The sequence below is a fragment of the Salmo salar genome, chromosome 02 (assembly GCF_965601325.2).
Source record: "Salmo salar chromosome 02, fSalSal1, whole genome shotgun sequence".
Classification (NCBI taxonomy): domain Eukaryota; kingdom Metazoa; phylum Chordata; class Actinopteri; order Salmoniformes; family Salmonidae; genus Salmo; species Salmo salar.
The window spans coordinates 74,207,501-74,228,539 of NC_138292.1; the positions used below are offsets into that span (position 1 = coordinate 74,207,501).

Consider the following 21,039-nt stretch of genomic DNA (forward strand, 5'->3'; position numbering starts at 1 on the left):
ACACCTTTAGAACAAACACACCTTTAGAACACACACCTTTAGAACAAACACACCTTTAGAACACACACCTTTAGAACAAACACACCTTTAGAACACACAATCCCTGAATCCTTCATAAAGACTGTGTGTGTGTTTTGCATCCCGCCGTGTGCGTCCCTGTGTGTGTGTGTGTGTGTGTGTGTGTATAAGTGTGTGTCAGTAGAACAGGTGCCGTCCTCCCAGGTGGACCAGGAGTCAGTGGAGATAGATGACTTCCTGGATAACTCCATGGCAGGAAGCTCCTTCCTCATCTTCAACGGTGTCCCTGGAGAGGTGTGTACGTGGTGTGTGTGTGAGAGAGGTGTGTACGTGGTGTGTGTGTGAGAGAGGTGTGTACGTGGTGTGTGTGTGTGAGAGAGGTGTGTACGTGGTGTGTGTGTGAGAGAGAGGTGTGTACGTGGTGTGTGTGTGTGTGTGTGTGTGTGTGTGTGTGTGTGTGTGTGTGTGTGTGTGTGTGTGTGAGAGAGAGATAACTTAATAAAAAGTAGTGCACCGGCCTGATATAACAGGAAACAGGGTCAGTTGAGATGGAAGCTTTTCTGAAATGTAGACAGACAGATGTGTGTCTAGTCTAGGTCTGGTTGTCTAGGTCTGGTTGTCTAGGTCTGGTTGTCTAGGTCTGGTTGTCTAGGTCTGGTTGTCTAGGTCTGGTTGTCTAGGTCTGGTTGTCTAGGTCTGGTTGTCTGGTTGTCTAGGTCTGGTTGTCTAGGTCTGGTTGTCTAGGTCTGGTTGTCTAGGTCTGGTTGTCTAGGTCTGGTTGTCTAGGTCTGGTTGTCTGGTTGTCTAGGTCTGGTTGTCTGGTTGTCTAGGTCTGGTTGTCTATGTCTGGTTGTCTAGGTCTGGTTGTCTAGGTCTGGTTGTCTAGGTCTGGTTGTCTGGTTGTCTAGGTCTGGTTGTCTAGGTCTGGTTGTCTAGGTCTGGTTGTCTAGGTCTGGTTGTCTAGGTCTGGTTGTCTATGTCTGGTTGTCTAGGTCTGGTTGTCTAGGTCTGGTTGTCTAGGTCTGGTTGTCTGGTTGTCTAGGTCTGGTTGTCTAGGTCTGGTTGTCTAGGTCTGGTTGTCTGGTTGTCTAGGTCTGGTTGTCTAGGTCTGGTTGTCTAGGTCTGGTTGTCTGGTTGTCTAGGTCTGGTTGTCTGGTTGTCTAGGTCTGGTTGTCTAGGTCTGGTTGTCTAGGTCTGGTTGTCTAGGTCTGGTTATCTAGGTCTGGTTGTCAAGGTCTGGTTGTCTAGGTCTGGTTGTCTAGGTCTCGTTGTCTAGCTCTGGTTGTCTAGGTCTGGTTGTCTGGTTGTCTAGGTCTGGTTGTCTGGTTGTCTAGGTCTGGTTGTCTAGGTCTGGTTGTCTAGGTCTGGTTGTCTGGTTGTCTAGGTCTGGTTGTCTAGGTCTGGTTGTCTAGGTCTGGTTGTCTCGTTGTCTAGGTCTGGTTGTCTAGGTCTGGTTGTCTAGGTCTGGTTGTCTGGTTGTCTAGGTCTGGTTGTCTAGGTCTGGTTGTCTAGGTCTGGTTGTCTAGGTCTGGTTGTCTAGGTCTGGTTGTCTAGGTCTGGTTGTCTGGTTGTCTAGGTCTGGTTGTCTAGGTCTGGTTGTCTAGGTCTGGTTGTCTGGTTGTCTAGGTCTGGTTGTCTGGTTGTCTAGGTCTGGTTGTCTAGGTCTGGTTGTCTGGTTGTCTAGGTCTGGTTGTCTAGGTCTGGTTGTCTAGGTCTGGTTGTCTAGGTCTGGTTGTCTAGGTCTGGTTGTCAAGGTCTGGTTGTCTAGGTCTGGTTGTCTAGGTCTGGTTGTCTAGGTCTGGTTGTCTGGTTGTCTAGGTCTGGTTGTCTAGGTCTGGTTGTCTAGGTCTGGTTGTCTGGTTGTCTAGGTCTGGTTGTCTAGGTCTGGTTGTCTAGGTCTGGTTGTCTAGGTCTGGTTGTCTGGTTGTCTAGGTCTGGTTGTCTAGGTCTGGTTGTCTAGGTCTGGTTGTCTGGTTGTCTAGGTCTGGTTGTCTAGGTCTGGTTGTCTGGTTGTCTAGGTCTGGTTGTCTAGGTCTGGTTGTCTGGTTGTCTAGGTCTGGTTGTCTAGGTCTGGTTGTCTAGGTCTGGTTGTCTGGTTGTCTAGGTCTGGTTGTCTAGGTCTGGTTGTCTAGGTCTGGTTGTCTGGTTGTCTAGGTCTGGTTGTCTAGGTCTGGTTGTCTAGGTCTGGTTGTCTAGGTCTGGTTGTCTAGGTCTGGTTGTCTAGGTCTGGTTGTCTGGTTGTCTAGGTCTGGTTGTTTAGGTCTGGTTGTCTGGTTGTCTAGGTCTGGTTGTCTAGGTCTGGTTGTCTGGTTGTCTAGGTCTGGTTGTCTAGGTCTGGTTGTCTAGGTCTGGTTGTCTAGGTCTGGTTGTCTGGTTGTCTAGGTCTGGTTGTCTAGGTCTGGTTGTCTAGGTCTGGTTGTCTAGGTCTGGTTGTCTAGGTCTGGTTGTCTAGGTCTGGTTGTCTGGTTGTCTAGGTCTGGTTGTCTAGGTCTGGTTGTCTAGGTCTGGTTGTCTAGGTCTGGTTGTCTGGTTGTCTAGGTCTGGTTGTCTAGGTCTGGTTGTCTAGGTCTGGTTGTCTAGGTCTAGTTGTCTAGCTCTGGTTGTCTAGGTCTCGTTGTTTAGGTCTAGTTGTCTAGGTCTAGTTGTCTAGCTCTGGTTGTCTAGGTCTCGTTGTTTAGGTCTGGTTGTCTAGGTCTGGTTGTCTAGGTCTGGTTGTCTGGTTGTCTAGGTCTGGTTGTCTGGTCTGGTTGTCTAGGTCTGGTTGTCTGGTTGTCTAGTTCTGGTTGTCTAGGTCTGGTTGTCTAGGTCTGGTTGTCTAGGTCTGGTTGTCTAGGTCTGGTTGTCTGGTTGTCTAGGTCTGGTTGTCTAGGTCTGGTTGTCTAGGTCTGGTTGTCTAGGTCTGGTTGTCTAGGTCTGGTTGTCTAGGTCTGGTTGTCTGGTTGTCTAGGTCTGGTTGTCTAGGTCTGGTTGTCTAGGTCTGGTTGTCTAGGTCTGGTTGTCTAGGTCTGGTTGTCTAGGTCTGGTTGTCTGGTTGTCTAGGTCTGGTTGTCTAGGTCTGGTTGTCTAGGTCTGGTTGTCTAGGTCTGGTTGTCTAGGTCTGGTTGTCTGGTTGTCTAGGTCTGGTTGTCTAGGTCTGGTTGTCTAGGTCTGGTTGTCTAGGTGATGTTAGCAGAAACAGTAGAGGGAGATGATTGATGGATGACTGTTTGATAGAAGGGAGGATCTACAGTTCATTGGGGGCTATAGAGAGGTGAGACAACAGCACAAGTACTATTTCTACAGGGTCTAAATTCTGATATTCATCTTATCGTCTGTCTCCTTACTTGATCTAATTTGAAAGTATTACTTTATCTTTATCTCTGTCACCCCCCCCCGCTCTCTCTCTCTCCAGACCTATTCAGAAGAGACCAACGTGGACCTCCCCCCCACGCCCTCCACCAAGAGGTGAGCTCTCCCGTTGCTACGAGGACGGCTGAGTGATTGACAGTTCTCATTAGGCCCATTATGTTTTGAGAGAGAGAGACAGAGAGAGAGATAATTAGTCAGTAAAATGAGGGTGTGAGGGGAATGAGAAACAGAGGAGAGTTGTTGTTCTGATATAATCTCTCTGTGTCTCATTAAATCCCTGTAGAGTTCCAACACACCGTAAAGTGTGTGTGGGCATCTGTAATTACTCTGTGTGTGTGTGTGTGTGTGTGTGTGTGTGTGTGTGTGTGTGTGTGTGTGTGTGTGTGTGTGTGTGTGTGTGTGTGTGTGTAGGTAAACCATCAACCCTCTCTCCTCTTGTGTTCCATTGTACTAATGTGGAAGTTGTGACCGACTCTTTAAAATGCACTTTAAATAAACACTGACCTGACTCGACCCCTCTTCCCTCCTCTATCTCCCTCCTTTCCTCCCTCTCTCCTCCCCCTCACTCCCCCTCTCTCTTCCTTCTCTCCCCCCTCTCCTCCCACTCTCTCCCCCTCTAGTGTCCAGAGTTGGGGTGTGGTCCAGGAAGAGGATGACGATGAGGAGAGTGATTGGCCAGAGTTGTTAAGTGACATGTCTGAGGTGGGAGGGGCGGGCCTGGGGGCGGGGCTACCCAAGTTGAAGAGAGGTCAAGGGTCAAGACACCTGGGGGTGGACATGACCCTTCACCCCGACGATGACAACTTCACACACCGCAACAAGTACTTCACATCCTCAGGTAATCCACACACACACACACACACACACACACACACACACACACACACACAGACACACAGACAGACAGACAGACAGACACAACAACAGTAAGCGGCGCAGGTCCTAATCCAGGCACTTGTCATCTCCCGTCTGGATTATTGCAACTCGCTGTTGGCTGGGCTCCCTGCCTGTGCCATTAAACCCCTACAACTCATCCAGAACGCTGCAGCCCGTCTGGTGTTCAACCTTCCCAAGTTCTCTCACGTCACCCCGCTCCTCCGCTCTCTCCACTGGCTTCCAGTCGAAGCTCGCATCCGCTACAAGACCATGGTGATTGCCTACGGAGCTGTGAAGGGAACGGCACCTCCGTACCTTCAGGCTCTGATCAGGCCCTACACCCAAACAAGGGCACTCCGTTCATCCACCTCTGGCCTGCTCGCCTCCCTACCTCTGAGGAAGCACAGTTCCCGCTCAGCCCAGTCAAAACTGTTCGCTGCTCTGGCACCCCAATGGTGGAACAAGCTCCCTCACGACGCCAGGACAGCGGAGTCAATCACCACCTTCCATAGACACCTGAAACCCCACCTCTTCAAGGAATACCTGGGATAGGATAAAGTAATCCTTCTAACCCCCCCCCTTAAAAGATTTAGATGCACTATTGTAAAGTGGTTGTTCCACTGGATATTATAAGGTGAATCCACCAATTTGTAAGTCGCTCTGGATAAGAGCGTCTGCTAAATGACTTAAATGTAAATGTTAAAATGTACTTAGCACTGCAGTATATAGTTTCAGTATCATGAATATTATCGTGTTGTAATGATGATTAAAACATGGAAGAGAACTGTGTGTTGATGTAGAAACAGAACAGCCATGAAGCACACATTTACTCTGCCTCAACACCGCCTTGACATCTATTCAGATGTGTGAATCGAACCGTCTCTCTTTCTGTCACACACACACCTGTCCCCTCCAGATGAGGACCTGATTAAGCGGATCCTGGCGGACGGCCAGCTGCAGGTGTCTCATCTCTGTGACCCCCAACACTTCTTCTCCCAGACAGCAGACAGCGAGATGGCCGACCTGTGAGTCACCTCTAAACTCTGACCTCTAACCTCACCCTTAACCCTGTCACCTTCTACTTGCTTCCTCTTGTCTGTTCTAAACTTACCTCTGACCTCTCACTGACCTACTTCTCCTTCTGTCATTTTACATTTGAGTCATTCAGCAGACACTCTGATATAGAGATTTACTGTTAGTGAGTCATTTAGCAGACGCTCTGATCCAGAGAGACTTACAGTAGGGAGTCATTTAGCAGACGCTCTGATCCAGAGAGACTTACAGTAGGGAGTCATTTAGCAGACGCTCTGATCCAGAACCACTTACAGTTAGTGAGTCATTTAGCAGACACTCTGATCCAGAGAGACTTACAGTTAGTGAGTCATTTAGCAGACGCTCTGATCCAGAACCACTTACAGTTAGTGAGTCATTTAGCAGACGCTCTGATCCAGAACCACTTACAGTTAGTGAGTCATTTAGCAGACACTCTGATCCAGAGAGACTTACAGTTAGTGAGTCATTTAGCAGACGCTCTGATCCAGAGAGACTTACAGTTAGTGAGTCATTTAGCAGACGCTCTGATCCAGAGAGACTTACAGTTAGTGAGTCATTTAGCAGACGCTCTGATCCAGAGTCACTTACAGTTAGTGAGTCATTTAGCAGACGCTATGATCCAGAGAGACTTACAGTTAGTGAGTCATTTAGCAGACGCTATGATCCAGAGAGACTTACAGTTAGTGAGTCATTTAGCAGACGCTCTGATCCAGAGAGACTTACTGTTAGTGAGTCATTTAGCAGACGCTCTGATCCAGAGAGACTTACAGTTAGTGAGTCATTTAGCAGACGCTCTGATCCAGAGAGACTTACTGTTAGTGAGTCATTTAGCAGACGCTCTGATCCAGAGAGACTTACAGTTAGTGAGTCATTTAGCAGACTCTCTGATCCAGAGAGACTTACTGTTAGTGCATTCACCTCAAGATAGCTAGGTGAGACAATCACATATCACAGGCATAGTAAGTACAGTCGTGGCCAAAAGTTTTGAGAATGACACAAATATACATTTTCACAAAGTTTGCTGCTTCAGTGTCTTTAGATATTTTTGTCAGAGGTTACTATGGAATACTGAAGTATAATTACAAGCCTTTCATATTAAGTGTCAAAGGCTTTTATTGACAATTACATGAAGTTGATGCAAAGAGTCAATATTTGCAGTGTTAACCCTTCTTTTTCAAGACCTCTGCAATCCGCCCTGGCATGCCGTCAATTAACTTCTGGGCCACATCCTGACTGATGGCAGCCCATTCTTGCATAATCAATGCTTGGAGTTTGTCAGAATTTGTGGGTTTGTGTTTGTCCACCCGCCTCTTGAGGATTGACCACAAATTCAATGGGATTAAGATCTGGGGAGTTTCCTGGCCATGGACCCAAAATATTGATGTTTTGTTCCCCGAGCCACTTAGTTATCACTTTTGCCTTATGGCAAGGTGCTCCATCATGCTGGAAAAGGCATTGTTCGTCACCAAACTGTTCCTGGATGGTTGGGAGAAGTTGCTCTCGGAGGATGTTTTGGTACCATTCTTTATTCATGGCTGTGTTCTTAGGCAAAATTGTGAGTGAGCCCACTACCTTGGCTGAGAAGCAACCCCACACATGAATGGTCTCTGGATGCTTTACTGTTGGCATGACACAGGACTGATGGTAGCGCTCACCTTGTCTTCTCCGGACAAGCTTTTTTCCCCAGATGCCCCAAACAATCGGAAAGGGGATTCATCAGAGAAAATGACTTTACCCCAGTCCTCAGCAGTCTAATCCCTGTACCTTTTGCAGAATATCAGTCTGTCCCTGATGATTTTCCTGGAGAGAAGTGGCTTCTTTGCTGCCCTTCTTGACACCAGGCCATCCTCCAAAAGTCTTTGCCTCACTGTGCGTGCAGATGCACTCACACCTGCCTGCTGCCATTCCTGAGCAAGCTCTGTACTGGTGGTGCCCCGATCCCGCAGCTGAATCAACTTCAGGAGATGGTCCTGGCGCTTGCTGGACTTTCCTGGGCGCCCTGAAGCCTTCTTCACAACAATTGAACGGCCCTCCTTGAAGTTCTTGATGATCCGATAAATGGTTGATTTAGGTGCAATCTTACTGGCAGCAATATCCTTGCCTGTGAAGCCCTTTTTGTGCAAAGCAATGATGACGGCACGTGTTTCCTTGCAGTTAACCATGATTGACAGAGGAAGAACAATGATTCCAAGCACCACCCTCCTTTTGAAGCTTCCAGTCTGTTATTCGAACTCAATCAGCATGACAGAGTGATCTCCAGCCTTGTCCTCGTCAACACTCACACCTGTTTTAACGAGAGAATCACTGACATGATGTCAGCTGGTCCTTTTGTGGCAAGGCTGAAATGCAGTGGAAATGTTTTTTGGGGATTCAGTACATTTGCATGGCAAAGAGGGACATTGCAGTACAATTGCAATTCATCTGATCAATGTTCATAACATTCTAGATATATGCAAATTGCCATCATACAAACTGAGGCAGCAGACTGTGAAAATTAATATTTGTGTCATTCTCAAAACTTTTGGCCACGACTGTACATGTTTCTTCAATAAAGCAGCCATCAGCAGTCTGGTTTTGTCTCCGTCCTCTTCACTCCTCTCCCTCATCTTCACTCCTCTCCCTACTCTTCACTCCTCTCCCTCCTCTTCACTCCTCTTCACTCTTCTCCCTCCTCTTCCTCCTCTTCATTCCTCTTCACTCTTCTGGAAGTAATAGAATCTAGGTGTTGACACTTAGATCTGGGAAGATCACATGACACCTACTTCTAAAGATATGCAGCCTTTTTCCTGATGTTTGGTGTTTAATCTTATTGTCTGTCTGTCTGTCTGTCTGTCTGTCTGTCTGTCTGTCTGTCTGTCTGTCTGTCTGTCTGTCTGTCTGTCTGTCTGTCTGTCTGTCTGTCTGTCTGTCTGTCTGTCTGTCTGTCTGTCTGTCTGTCTGTGTCTGTGTCTGTGTGTGTGTGTGTGTGTGTGTGTGTGTGTGTCAGGTCCAGTATCTTTGGTGATAAGACAGAGGTGGTCCTCCTCCAGAAGCTGAATGAACCGCTGTCCCTCGGAGCTGTCAAGAGGGAGCCCCCTAAAACAGCCTTCACCTCACGCACAGGTGGGTGTGTTAACTCAACCCCCTTTCTCGCTCCATCTCTCTCTCTCTCCATCTCTCTTCCTCTCTCTCTCTTTCTTTCTCCATTTGTCTTTCTACCTCTCCCTCCCTCTCTCTTTTTCTACCCGTCTCTCCCTCAATTTCTCTTTCTAACCCTCTACTCTCTCTGTCTCTCTTTCTACCTCTCCCTCCATCTCTCTTTCTACCCCCCACTCTCTCTCGCTCTCTCTGTCTCTCTTTCTACCTCTCCCTCCATCTCTCTTTCTACCCCCCACTCTCTCTCGCTCTCTCTGTCTCTCTTTCTACCTCTCCCTCCATCTCTCTTTCTACCCCCCACTCTCTCGCTCTCTCTGTCTCTCTTTCTACCTCTCCCTCCATCTCTCTTTCTACCCCCCACTCTCTCGCTCTCTCTGTCTCTCTTTCTACCTCTCCCTCCATCTCTCTTTCTACCCCCCACTCTCTCTCGCTCTCTCTGTCTCTCTTTCTACCTCTCCCTCCATCTCTCTTTCTACCCCGCACTCTCTCTCTCTCTTTCTACCTCTCCCTCCATCTCTCTTTCTACCCCCCACTCACTCTCTCTCTCTCTCTCTCTCTCTCTCTCTCTCTCTCTGTCATCATCTCCATCCCAGTTGTAACAGACGTGTGTAGTCCGAGGCGTTTCCCTCCCTGGTGTGGGCAGGCTGCTCTATGGGGCAGCTGGGCGGGGCTTGTCCTAGCCAATGGGCTGTCAGTGTGGGCAGGAAGAGGCTTCAGTGATGCCGTGGCTCTGATGTGGCTCATATCCTGTATCGGTAGCTTCCTGTCCTCCTGCTTGCTGCTGGAGCCAATCAAGGTAGGACGACACACACACAGTGCTCATAAATGATTTACCAGAAGACTTATTCTATGCCCTGTGGGTAGTGTATAAGTGTGTGTGTGTGTGTGTGTGTGTGTGTGTGTGTGTACACTCTAGCTGTTACTAGAAGGCCTGTACTATGCCCTGTGGGTAGTGTATAAGTGTGTGTGTACACTCTAGGTGTTACTAGAAGGCCTGTACTATGCCCTGTGGGTGAAGAGGCTCCGTCCAGAGGACCAGGATGTCCTGGTGGAGTGTCCTCGTGTTGACAGAGTTGTCCAGCGCGTCCCCAGAGTCAGACCACCCCAAGGCTTCGCTCTGTCCCAGGCCAGGCAGCAGGCCCGCAAGGTCCACATGCTGCACAACATGCTCAAGGTAAGAGACGGAGGGAGAGTGAAAGAGAGACACACAGCATACTCAACTATGTCGTTAACAGAACTTCCTGGTGTACAATACTGTTGGTGTTAGTTGTGTATCTGTGTTAATAATATCATTGTTCCTCAACCAATGGTTTCCTTTGTTCTAGTTAGAGTTGTGTATCTCTAACTGGAGCAGGTGTTCTTAGTGGACAAAACATTAAGAACAGACTGACCAGGTGAATCCAGGTGAAAGCTATGATCCCTTATTGATGTCACTTGTTTAATCCACTTCAATCAGTGTAGATGAAGGGAAGGAGACAGGTTATAGAAGGATTTTTAGCCTTGAGACAATTGAAACATGGATTATGTATTTGTGCCAATCAGAGGGTGAATGGGCCAGACAAAATATTTTAAACGTGGTATGGTAGTAGGTGCCAGGCGCACCGGTTTGAGTGGGTCAAGAACTGCAACGCTGCTGGGTTTTTCACACTCAACCGTTTCCCTTGTGTATCAAGAATGGTCGACCACCCAAAGGACATCCAGCCAACTTGACACAACTGTGGGAAGCATTGGAGTCAACATGGGCCAGCATCCCTGTGGAACGCTTTCAACACCTTGTAGAGTCCATACCCCGACGAATTGAAGCTGTTCTCAGGGCAAAAGGGGGTGCAAGTCAATATTAGGAAGGTGTTCCTAATGTTTTGTCCACACAGTGTGTATCTAACTAGACTATCTTTGTTGTGAACAGAACTTCCTGGTCTACATGCTCTTCCTGTTGGTGGTGTTGCTGCTCAACTACTCTGACACGACCAAGGACACACACAGCCTGCGACTCCGTACACAGCTACAACTCACACTACACACACCGGACCAGGCCAACATCAGCAGGTAAACACACATTATACACACACACACACCAGACCAGGCCAACATCAGCAGGTAAACACACATTATACACACACACACACACCGGACCAGGCCAACATCAGCAGGTAAACACACATTACACACACACACACACCGGACCAGGCCAACATCAGCAGGTAAACACACATTATACACACACACACACACGTACACACGTTTGCAAAGGAAATATAGTTGTGTGTGTGTGTGTGTGTGTGTGTGTGTGTGTGTGTGTGTGTGTGTGTGTGTGTGTGTGTGTGTGTACTCATGTTCCCTCTGTCTGCTCAGCGCTGTTTGAGCTCCCTACATTAAACTATTCACACACGTCCATATGAAACTGGACTCCATTCGTTAACTATTCACACACGTCCATATGAAACTGGTCTCCATTCGTTAACTATTCACACACACGTCCATATGAAACTGGACTCCATTCGTTAACTATTCACACACACGTCTATATGAAACTGGACTCCATTCGTTAACTATTCACACATGTTCATATGAAACTGGACTCCATTTGTTAACTATTCACACACGTCTATATGAAACTGGACTCCATTCGTTAACCTCTCTAGGGTAGGGGGCAGTATTTGCACGGCCAGATAAAAAACGTACCCGATTTAATCTGGTTATTACTACTGTCCAGAAACTAGAATATGCATATAATTGGTAGATTTGGATAGAAAACACCCTAACGTTTCTACAACTGTTTGAATGGTGTCTGTGAGTATAACAGAACTCATATGGCAGGCAAAAACCTGAGAAGATTCCTTACAGGAAGTGCCCTCTCTGACCATTTCTTGGGCTTCTACACTCTCTTTATTGAAAACTGAGGATCTCTGCTGTAACGTGACACTTCCTACGGCTCCCATAGGCTCTCAGAAGGCGGCAAAACGGTGAATGATGCCTTTGGAGCCCCTGGCTGAAAAACAGTAGCGCATTTGGATAGTGGTCGATCAGAGAACAATGAGACTGGGGCGCGTGCACGAGGCGACACCATGTTTTTATTTTTTCGTCTTTGAACGAAAACAGGGTTTCCCGGTCGGAATATTATCGCTTTTTTTACGAGAAAAATCGCATAAAAAATGATTTTAAACAGCGGTTGACATGCTTCGAAGTACGGTAATGGAATATTTAGAATTTTTTTGTCACGAAACGCGTCGGGCGCGTCACCCTTCGTCACCCTTCAGATAGTGTCTTGAACGCACGAACAAAACAGAGGATATTGGAACATAACTGGATTATTTTGAACCAAACCAACATTTGTTATTGAAGTAGAAGTCCTGGGAATGCATTCTGACGAAGAACAGCAAAGGTAATCCAATTTTTATTATAGTAAGTCTGAGTTTGGTGAGGGCCAAACTTGGTGGGGTTCAAAATAGCTAGCCCGTGATGGCGAGCTATCTACTCAGAATATTGCAAAAGTGTGCTTTTGCCGAAAAGCTATTTTAAAATCGGACATAGCGATTGCATAAAGGAGTTCTGTATCTATAATTCTTAAAATAATTGTTATGTTTTTTGTGAACGTTTATCGTGAGTAATTTAGTAAATTCACCGGAAGTTTGCGGTGGATATGCTAGTTCTGAACGTCACATGCTAATGTAAAAAGTTGGTTTTTGATATAAATATGAACTTGATTGAACAAAACATGCATGTATTGTATAACATAATGTCCTAGGAGTGTCATCTGATGAAGATCATCAAAGGTTAGTGCTGCATTTAGCTGTGGTTTGGGTTTATGTGACATTATATGCTAGCTTGAAATTGGGTGTCTGATTATTTCTGGCTGGGTACTCTGCTGACATAATCTAATGTTTTGCTTTCGTTGTAAAGCCTTTTTGAAATCGGAGAGTGTGGTTAGATTAACGAGAGTCTTGTCTTTAAAATGGTGTAAAATAGTCATATGTTTGAGAAATTGAAGTAATAGCATTTCTAAGGTATTTGAATAACGCGCCACGGGATTACACTGGCTGTTGAGTAGGTGGGACGATTTCGTCCCACATACCCTAGAGAGGTTAACTATTGACACACGATCATATGAAACTGGACTCCATTCGTTAACTATTCACACACGTCCATATGAAACTGGACTCCATTCGTTAACTATTCACACACGTCCATATGAAACTGGACTCCGTTAACTATTCACACATGTTCAAATGAAACCGGACTCCATTCGTTAACTATTCACACACGTCTATATGAAACTGGACTCCATTCGTTAACCATTCACACACGTCTATATGAAACTGGACTCTATTCGTTAACTATTCACACACGTCCATATGAAACTGGTCTCCATTCGTTAACCATTCACACACGTCTATATGAAACTGGACTCCATTCGTTAACCATTCACACACGTCCATATGAAGCTGGACTCCATTCGTTAACTATTCACACACACGTCCATATGAAACTGGACTCCATTCGTTAACTATTCACACACGTCCATATGAAACTGGACTCCATTCGTTAACTATTCACACACACGTCCATATGAAACTGGACTCCATTCGTTAACTATTCACACACACGTCCATATGAAACTGGTCTCCATTCGTTAACTATTCACACACGTATATATGAAACTGGACTCCATTCGTTAACTATTCACACACACGTTCATATGAAACTGGACTCCATTCGTTAACTATTCACACACATCCATATGAAACTGGTCTCCATTCGTTAACTATTCACACACGTATATATGAAACTGGACTCCATTCGTTAACTATTAACACACACGTTCATATGAAACTGGACTCCATTCGTTAACTATTCACACACATCCATATGAAACTGGTCTCCATTCGTTAACTATTCACACACGTCCATATGAAACTGGACTCCGTTAACTATTCACACACACGTCCATATGAAACTGGACTCCATTCGTTAACTATTCACACACGTCCATATGAAACTGGACTCCGTTAACTATTCACACATGTTCATATGAAACTGGACTCCATTCGTTAACTATTCACACACGTCTATATGAAACTGGACTCCATTCGTTAACCATTCACACACGTCTATATGAAACTGGACTCTATTCGTTAACTATTCACACACGTCCATATGAAACTGGTCTCCATTCGTTAACTATTCACACAGGATCATATGAAACTGGACTACATTCGTTAACCATTCACACACACGTATATATGAAACTGGACTCCATTCGTTAACTATTCACACACACGTTCATATGAAACTGGACTCCATTCGTTAACCATTCACACACGTCTATATGAAACTGGACTCCATTCGTTAACTATTCACACACATCCATATGAAACTGGTCTCCATTCGTTAACTATTCACACACGTCCATATGAAACTGGACTCCATTCGTTAACTATTCACACACACGTCCATATGAAACTTGACTCCATTCGTTAACTATTCACACACGTCCATATGAAACTGGACTCCATTCGTTAACTATTCACACACACGTTCATATGAAACTGGACTCCATTCGTTAACTATTCACACACACGTCCATATGAAACTGGACTCCATTCGTTAACTATTCACACACACGTCCATATGAAACTGGTCTCCATTCGTTAACTATTCACACACGTATATATGAAACTGGACTCCATTCGTTAACTATTCACACACACGTTCATATGAAACTGGACTCCATTCGTTAACCATTCACACACGTCTATATGAAACTGGACTCCATTCGTTAACTATTCACACACATCCATATGAAACTGGTCTCCATTCGTTAACTATTCACACACGTCCATATGAAACTGGACTCAATTCGTTAACTATTCACACACGTCCATATGAAACTGGACTCCATTCGTTAACTATTCACACACACGTCCATATGAAACTGGACTCCATTCGTTAACTATTCACACACGTCCATATGAAACTGGACTCCATTCGTTAACTATTCACACACACGTTCATATGAAACTGGACTCCATTCGTTAACCATTCACACACGTCTATATGAAACTGGACTCCATTCGTTAACTATTCACACACATCCATATGAAACTGGTCTCCATTCGTTAACTATTCACACACACGTCCATATGAAACTGGACTCCATTCGTTAACTATTCACACACACGTCTATATGAAACTGGACTCCATTCGTTAACTATTCACACATGTTCATATGAAACTGGACTCCATTCGTTAACTATTCACACACGTCTATATGAAACTGGACTCCATTCGTTAACCTCTCTAGGGTAGGGGGCAGTATTTGCACGGCCAGATAAAAAACGTACCCGATTTAATCTGGTTATTACTACTGTCCAGAAACTAGAATATGCATATAATTGGTAGATTTGGATAGAAAACACCCTAACGTTTCTACAACTGTTTGAATGGTGTCTGTGAGTATAACAGAACTCATATGGCAGGCAAAAACCTGAGAAGATTCCTTACAGGAAGTGCCCTCTCTGACCATTTCTTGGGCTTCTACACTCTCTTTATTGAAAACTGAGGATCTCTGCTGTAACGTGACACTTCCTACGGCTCCCATAGGCTCTCAGAAGGCGGCAAAACGGTGAATGATGCCTTTGGAGCCCCTGGCTGAAAAACAGTAGCGCATTTGGATAGTGGTCGATCAGAGAACAATGAGACTGGGGCGCGTGCACGAGGCGACACCATGTTTTTATTTTTTCGTCTTTGAACGAAAACAGGGTTTCCCGGTCGGAATATTATCGCTTTTTTTACGAGAAAAATCGCATAAAAAATGATTTTAAACAGCGGTTGACATGCTTCGAAGTACGGTAATGGAATATTTAGAATTTTTTTGTCACGAAACGCGTCGGGCGCGTCACCCTTCGTCACCCTTCAGATAGTGTCTTGAACGCACGAACAAAACAGAGGATATTTGAACATAACTGGATTATTTTGAACCAAACCAACATTTGTTATTGAAGTAGAAGTCCTGGGAATGCATTCTGACGAAGAACAGCAAAGGTAATCCAATTTTTATTATAGTAAGTCTGAGTTTGGTGAGGGCCAAACTTGGTGGGGTTCAAAATAGCTAGCCCGTGATGGCGAGCTATCTACTCAGAATATTGCAAAAGTGTGCTTTTGCCGAAAAGCTATTTTAAAATCGGACATAGCGATTGCATAAAGGAGTTCTGTATCTATAATTCTTAAAATAATTGTTATGTTTTTTGTGAACGTTTATCGTGAGTAATTTAGTAAATTCACCGGAAGTTTGCGGTGGATATGCTAGTTCTGAACGTCACATGCTAATGTAAAAAGTTGGTTTTTGATATAAATATGAACTTGATTGAACAAAACATGCATGTATTGTATAACATAATGTCCTAGGAGTGTCATCTGATGAAGATCATCAAAGGTTAGTGCTGCATTTAGCTGTGGTTTGGGTTTATGTGACATTATATGCTAGCTTGAAATTGGGTGTCTGATTATTTCTGGCTGGGTACTCTGCTGACATAATCTAATGTTTTGCTTTCGTTGTAAAGCCTTTTTGAAATCGGAGAGTGTGGTTAGATTAACGAGAGTCTTGTCTTTAAAATGGTGTAAAATAGTCATATGTTTGAGAAATTGAAGTAATAGCATTTCTAAGGTATTTGAATAACGCGCCACGGGATTACACTGGCTGTTGAGTAGGTGGGACGATTTCGTCCCACATACCCTAGAGAGGTTAACTATTGACACACGATCATATGAAACTGGACTCCATTCGTTAACTATTCACACACGTCCATATGAAACTGGACTCCATTCGTTAACTATTCACACACGTCCATATGAAACTGGACTCCGTTAACTATTCACACATGTTCAAATGAAACCGGACTCCATTCGTTAACTATTCACACACGTCTATATGAAACTGGACTCCATTCGTTAACCATTCACACACGTCTATATGAAACTGGACTCTATTCGTTAACTATTCACACACGTCCATATGAAACTGGTCTCCATTCGTTAACCATTCACACACGTCTATATGAAACTGGACTCCATTCGTTAACCATTCACACACGTCCATATGAAGCTGGACTCCATTCGTTAACTATTCACACACACGTCCATATGAAACTGGACTCCATTCGTTAACTATTCACACACGTCCATATGAAACTGGACTCCATTCGTTAACTATTCACACACACGTCCATATGAAACTGGACTCCATTCGTTAACTATTCACACACACGTCCATATGAAACTGGTCTCCATTCGTTAACTATTCACACACGTATATATGAAACTGGACTCCATTCGTTAACTATTCACACACACGTTCATATGAAACTGGACTCCATTCGTTAACTATTCACACACATCCATATGAAACTGGTCTCCATTCGTTAACTATTCACACACGTATATATGAAACTGGACTCCATTCGTTAACTATTAACACACACGTTCATATGAAACTGGACTCCATTCGTTAACTATTCACACACATCCATATGAAACTGGTCTCCATTCGTTAACTATTCACACACGTCCATATGAAACTGGACTCCGTTAACTATTCACACACACGTCCATATGAAACTGGACTCCATTCGTTAACTATTCACACACGTCCATATGAAACTGGACTCCGTTAACTATTCACACATGTTCATATGAAACTGGACTCCATTCGTTAACTATTCACACACGTCTATATGAAACTGGACTCCATTCGTTAACCATTCACACACGTCTATATGAAACTGGACTCTATTCGTTAACTATTCACACACGTCCATATGAAACTGGTCTCCATTCGTTAACTATTCACACAGGATCATATGAAACTGGACTACATTCGTTAACCATTCACACACACGTATATATGAAACTGGACTCCATTCGTTAACTATTCACACACACGTTCATATGAAACTGGACTCCATTCGTTAACCATTCACACACGTCTATATGAAACTGGACTCCATTCGTTAACTATTCACACACATCCATATGAAACTGGTCTCCATTCGTTAACTATTCACACACGTCCATATGAAACTGGACTCCATTCGTTAACTATTCACACACACGTCCATATGAAACTTGACTCCATTCGTTAACTATTCACACACGTCCATATGAAACTGGACTCCATTCGTTAACTATTCACACACACGTTCATATGAAACTGGACTCCATTCGTTAACTATTCACACACACGTCCATATGAAACTGGACTCCATTCGTTAACTATTCACACACACGTCCATATGAAACTGGTCTCCATTCGTTAACTATTCACACACGTATATATGAAACTGGACTCCATTCGTTAACTATTCACACACACGTTCATATGAAACTGGACTCCATTCGTTAACCATTCACACACGTCTATATGAAACTGGACTCCATTCGTTAACTATTCACACACATCCATATGAAACTGGTCTCCATTCGTTAACTATTCACACACGTCCATATGAAACTGGACTCAATTCGTTAACTATTCACACACGTCCATATGAAACTGGACTCCATTCGTTAACTATTCACACACACGTCCATATGAAACTGGACTCCATTCGTTAACTATTCACACACGTCCATATGAAACTGGACTCCATTCGTTAACTATTCACACACACGTTCATATGAAACTGGACTCCATTCGTTAACCATTCACACACGTCTATATGAAACTGGACTCCATTCGTTAACTATTCACACACATCCATATGAAACTGGTCTCCATTCGTTAACTATTCACACACACGTCCATATGAAACTGGACTCCATTCGTTAACTATTCACACACACGTCTATATGAAACTGGACTCCATTCGTTAACTATTCACACATGTTCATATGAAACTGGACTCCATTCGTTAACTATTCACACACGTCTATATGAAACTGGACTCCATTCGTTAACCTCTCTAGGGTAGGGGGCAGTATTTGCACGGCCAGATAAAAAACGTACCCGATTTAATCTGGTTATTACTACTGTCCAGAAACTAGAATATGCATATAATTGGTAGATTTGGATAGAAAACACCCTAACGTTTCTACAACTGTTTGAATGGTGTCTGTGAGTATAACAGAACTCATATGGCAGGCAAAAACCTGAGAAGATTCCTTACAGGAAGTGCCCTCTCTGACCATTTCTTGGGCTTCTACACTCTCTTTATTGAAAACTGAGGATCTCTGCTGTAATGTGACACTTCCTACGGCTCCCATAGGCTCTCAGAAGGCGGCAAAACGGTGAATGATGCCTTTGGAGCCCCTGGCTGAAAAACAGTAGCGCATTTGGATAGTGGTCGATCAGAGAACAATGAGACTGGGGCGCGTGCACGAGGCGACACCATGTTTTTATTTTTTCGTCTTTGAACGAAAACAGGGTTTCCCGGTCGGAATATTATCGCTTTTTTTACGAGAAAAATCGCATAAAAAATGATTTTAAACAGCGGTTGACATGCTTCGAAGTACGGTAATGGAATATTTAGAATTTTTTTGTCACGAAACGCGTCGGGCGCGTCACCCTTCGTCACCCTTCAGATAGTGTCTTGAACGCACGAACAAAACAGAGGATATTTGAACATAACTGGATTATTTTGAACCAAACCAACATTTGTTATTGAAGTAGAAGTCCTGGGAATGCATTCTGACGAAGAACAGCAAAGGTAATCCAATTTTTATTATAGTAAGTCTGAGTTTGGTGAGGGCCAAACTTGGTGGGGTTCAAAATAGCTAGCCCGTGATGGCGAGCTATCTACTCAGAATATTGCAAAAGTGTGCTTTTGCCGAAAAGCTATTTTAAAATCGGACATAGCGATTGCATAAAGGAGTTCTGTATCTATAATTCTTAAAATAATTGTTATGTTTTTTGTGAACGTTTATCGTGAGTAATTTAGTAAATTCACCGGAAGTTTGCGGTGGATATGCTAGTTCTGAACGTCACATGCTAATGTAAAAAGCTGGTTTTTGATATAAATATGAACTTGATTGAACAAAACATGCATGTATTGTATAACATAATGTCCTAGGAGTGTCATCTGATGAAGATCATCAAAGGTTAGTGCTGCATTTAGCTGTGGTTTGGGTTTATGTGACATTATATGCTAGCTTGAAATTGGGTGTCTGATTATTTCTGGCTGGGTACTCTGCTGACATAATCTAATGTTTTGCTTTCGTTGTAAAGCCTTTTTGAAATCGGAGAGTGTGGTTAGATTAACGAGAGTCTTGTCTTTAAAATGGTGTAAAATAGTCATATGTTTGAGAAATTGAAGTAATAGCATTTCTAAGGTATTTGAATAACGCGCCACGGGATTACACTGGCTGTTGAGTAGGTGGGACGATTTCGTCCCACATACCCTAGAGAGGTTAACTATTGACACACGATCATATGAAACTGGACTCCATTCGTTAACTATTCACACACGTCCATATGAAACTGGACTCCATTCGTTAACTATTCACACACGTCCATATGAAACTGGACTCCGTTAACTATTCACACATGTTCAAATGAAACCGGACTCCATTCGTTAACTATTCACACACGTCTATATGAAACTGGACTCCATTCGTTAACCATTCACACACGTCTATATGAAACTGGACTCTATTCGTTAACTATTCACACACGTCCATATGAAACTGGTCTCCATTCGTTAACCATTCACACACGTCTATATGAAACTGGACTCCATTCGTTAACCATTCACACACGTCCATATGAAGCTGGACTCCATTCGTTAACTATTCACACACACGTCCATATGAAACTGGACTCCATTCGTTAACTATTCACACACGTCCATATGAAACTGGACTCCATTCGTTAACTATTCACACACACGTCCATATGAAACTGGACTCCATTCGTTAACTATTCACACACACGTCCATATGAAACTGGTCTCCATTCGTTAACTATTCACACACGTATATATGAAACTGGACTCCATTCGTTAACTATTCACACACACGTTCATATGAAACTGGACTCCATTCGTTAACTATTCACACACATCCATATGAAACTGGTCTCCATTCGTTAACTATTCACACACGTATATATGAAACTGGACTCCATTCGTTAACTATTAACACACACGTTCATATGAAACTGGACTCCATTCGTTAACTATTCACACACATCCATATGAAACTGGTCTCCATTCGTTAACTATTCACACACGTCCATATGAAACTGGACTCCGTTAACTATTCACACACACGTCCATATGAAACTGGACTCCATTCGTTAACTATTCACACACGTCCATATGAAACTGGACTCCGTTAACTATTCACACATGTTCATATGAAACTGGACTCCATTCGTTAACTATTCACACACGTCTATATGAAACTGGACTCCATTCGTTAACCATTCACACACGTCTATATGAAACTGGACTCTATTCGTTAACTATTCACACACGTCCATATGAAACTGGTCTCCATTCGTTAACTATTCACACAGGATCATATGAAACTGGACTACATTCGTTAACCATTCACACACACGTATATATGAAACTGGACTCCATTCGTTAACTATTCACACACACGTTCATATGAAAC

The 21,039-nt window shown here is 43.9% G+C and overlaps 1 protein-coding gene across 1 annotated transcript in view; it reads left to right on the forward strand.

Annotated features, from left to right (window-relative positions):
* The window catches only part of LOC106592167 (polycystin-1), a 118,047-nt gene that overhangs the window by 82,581 nt on the left and 14,427 nt on the right, over nt 1-21,039 (forward strand). The window contains exons 34-41 of the mRNA XM_082966895.1: nt 190-312; nt 3,410-3,462; nt 3,987-4,204; nt 5,159-5,267; nt 8,282-8,397; nt 9,024-9,226; nt 9,410-9,604; nt 10,337-10,476. Of these exons, the coding sequence (XP_082823021.1) occupies nt 190-312; nt 3,410-3,462; nt 3,987-4,204; nt 5,159-5,267; nt 8,282-8,397; nt 9,024-9,226; nt 9,410-9,604; nt 10,337-10,476 (1,157 nt within the window). The remainder of the gene's footprint in view (nt 1-189; nt 313-3,409; nt 3,463-3,986; nt 4,205-5,158; nt 5,268-8,281; nt 8,398-9,023; nt 9,227-9,409; nt 9,605-10,336; nt 10,477-21,039) is intronic.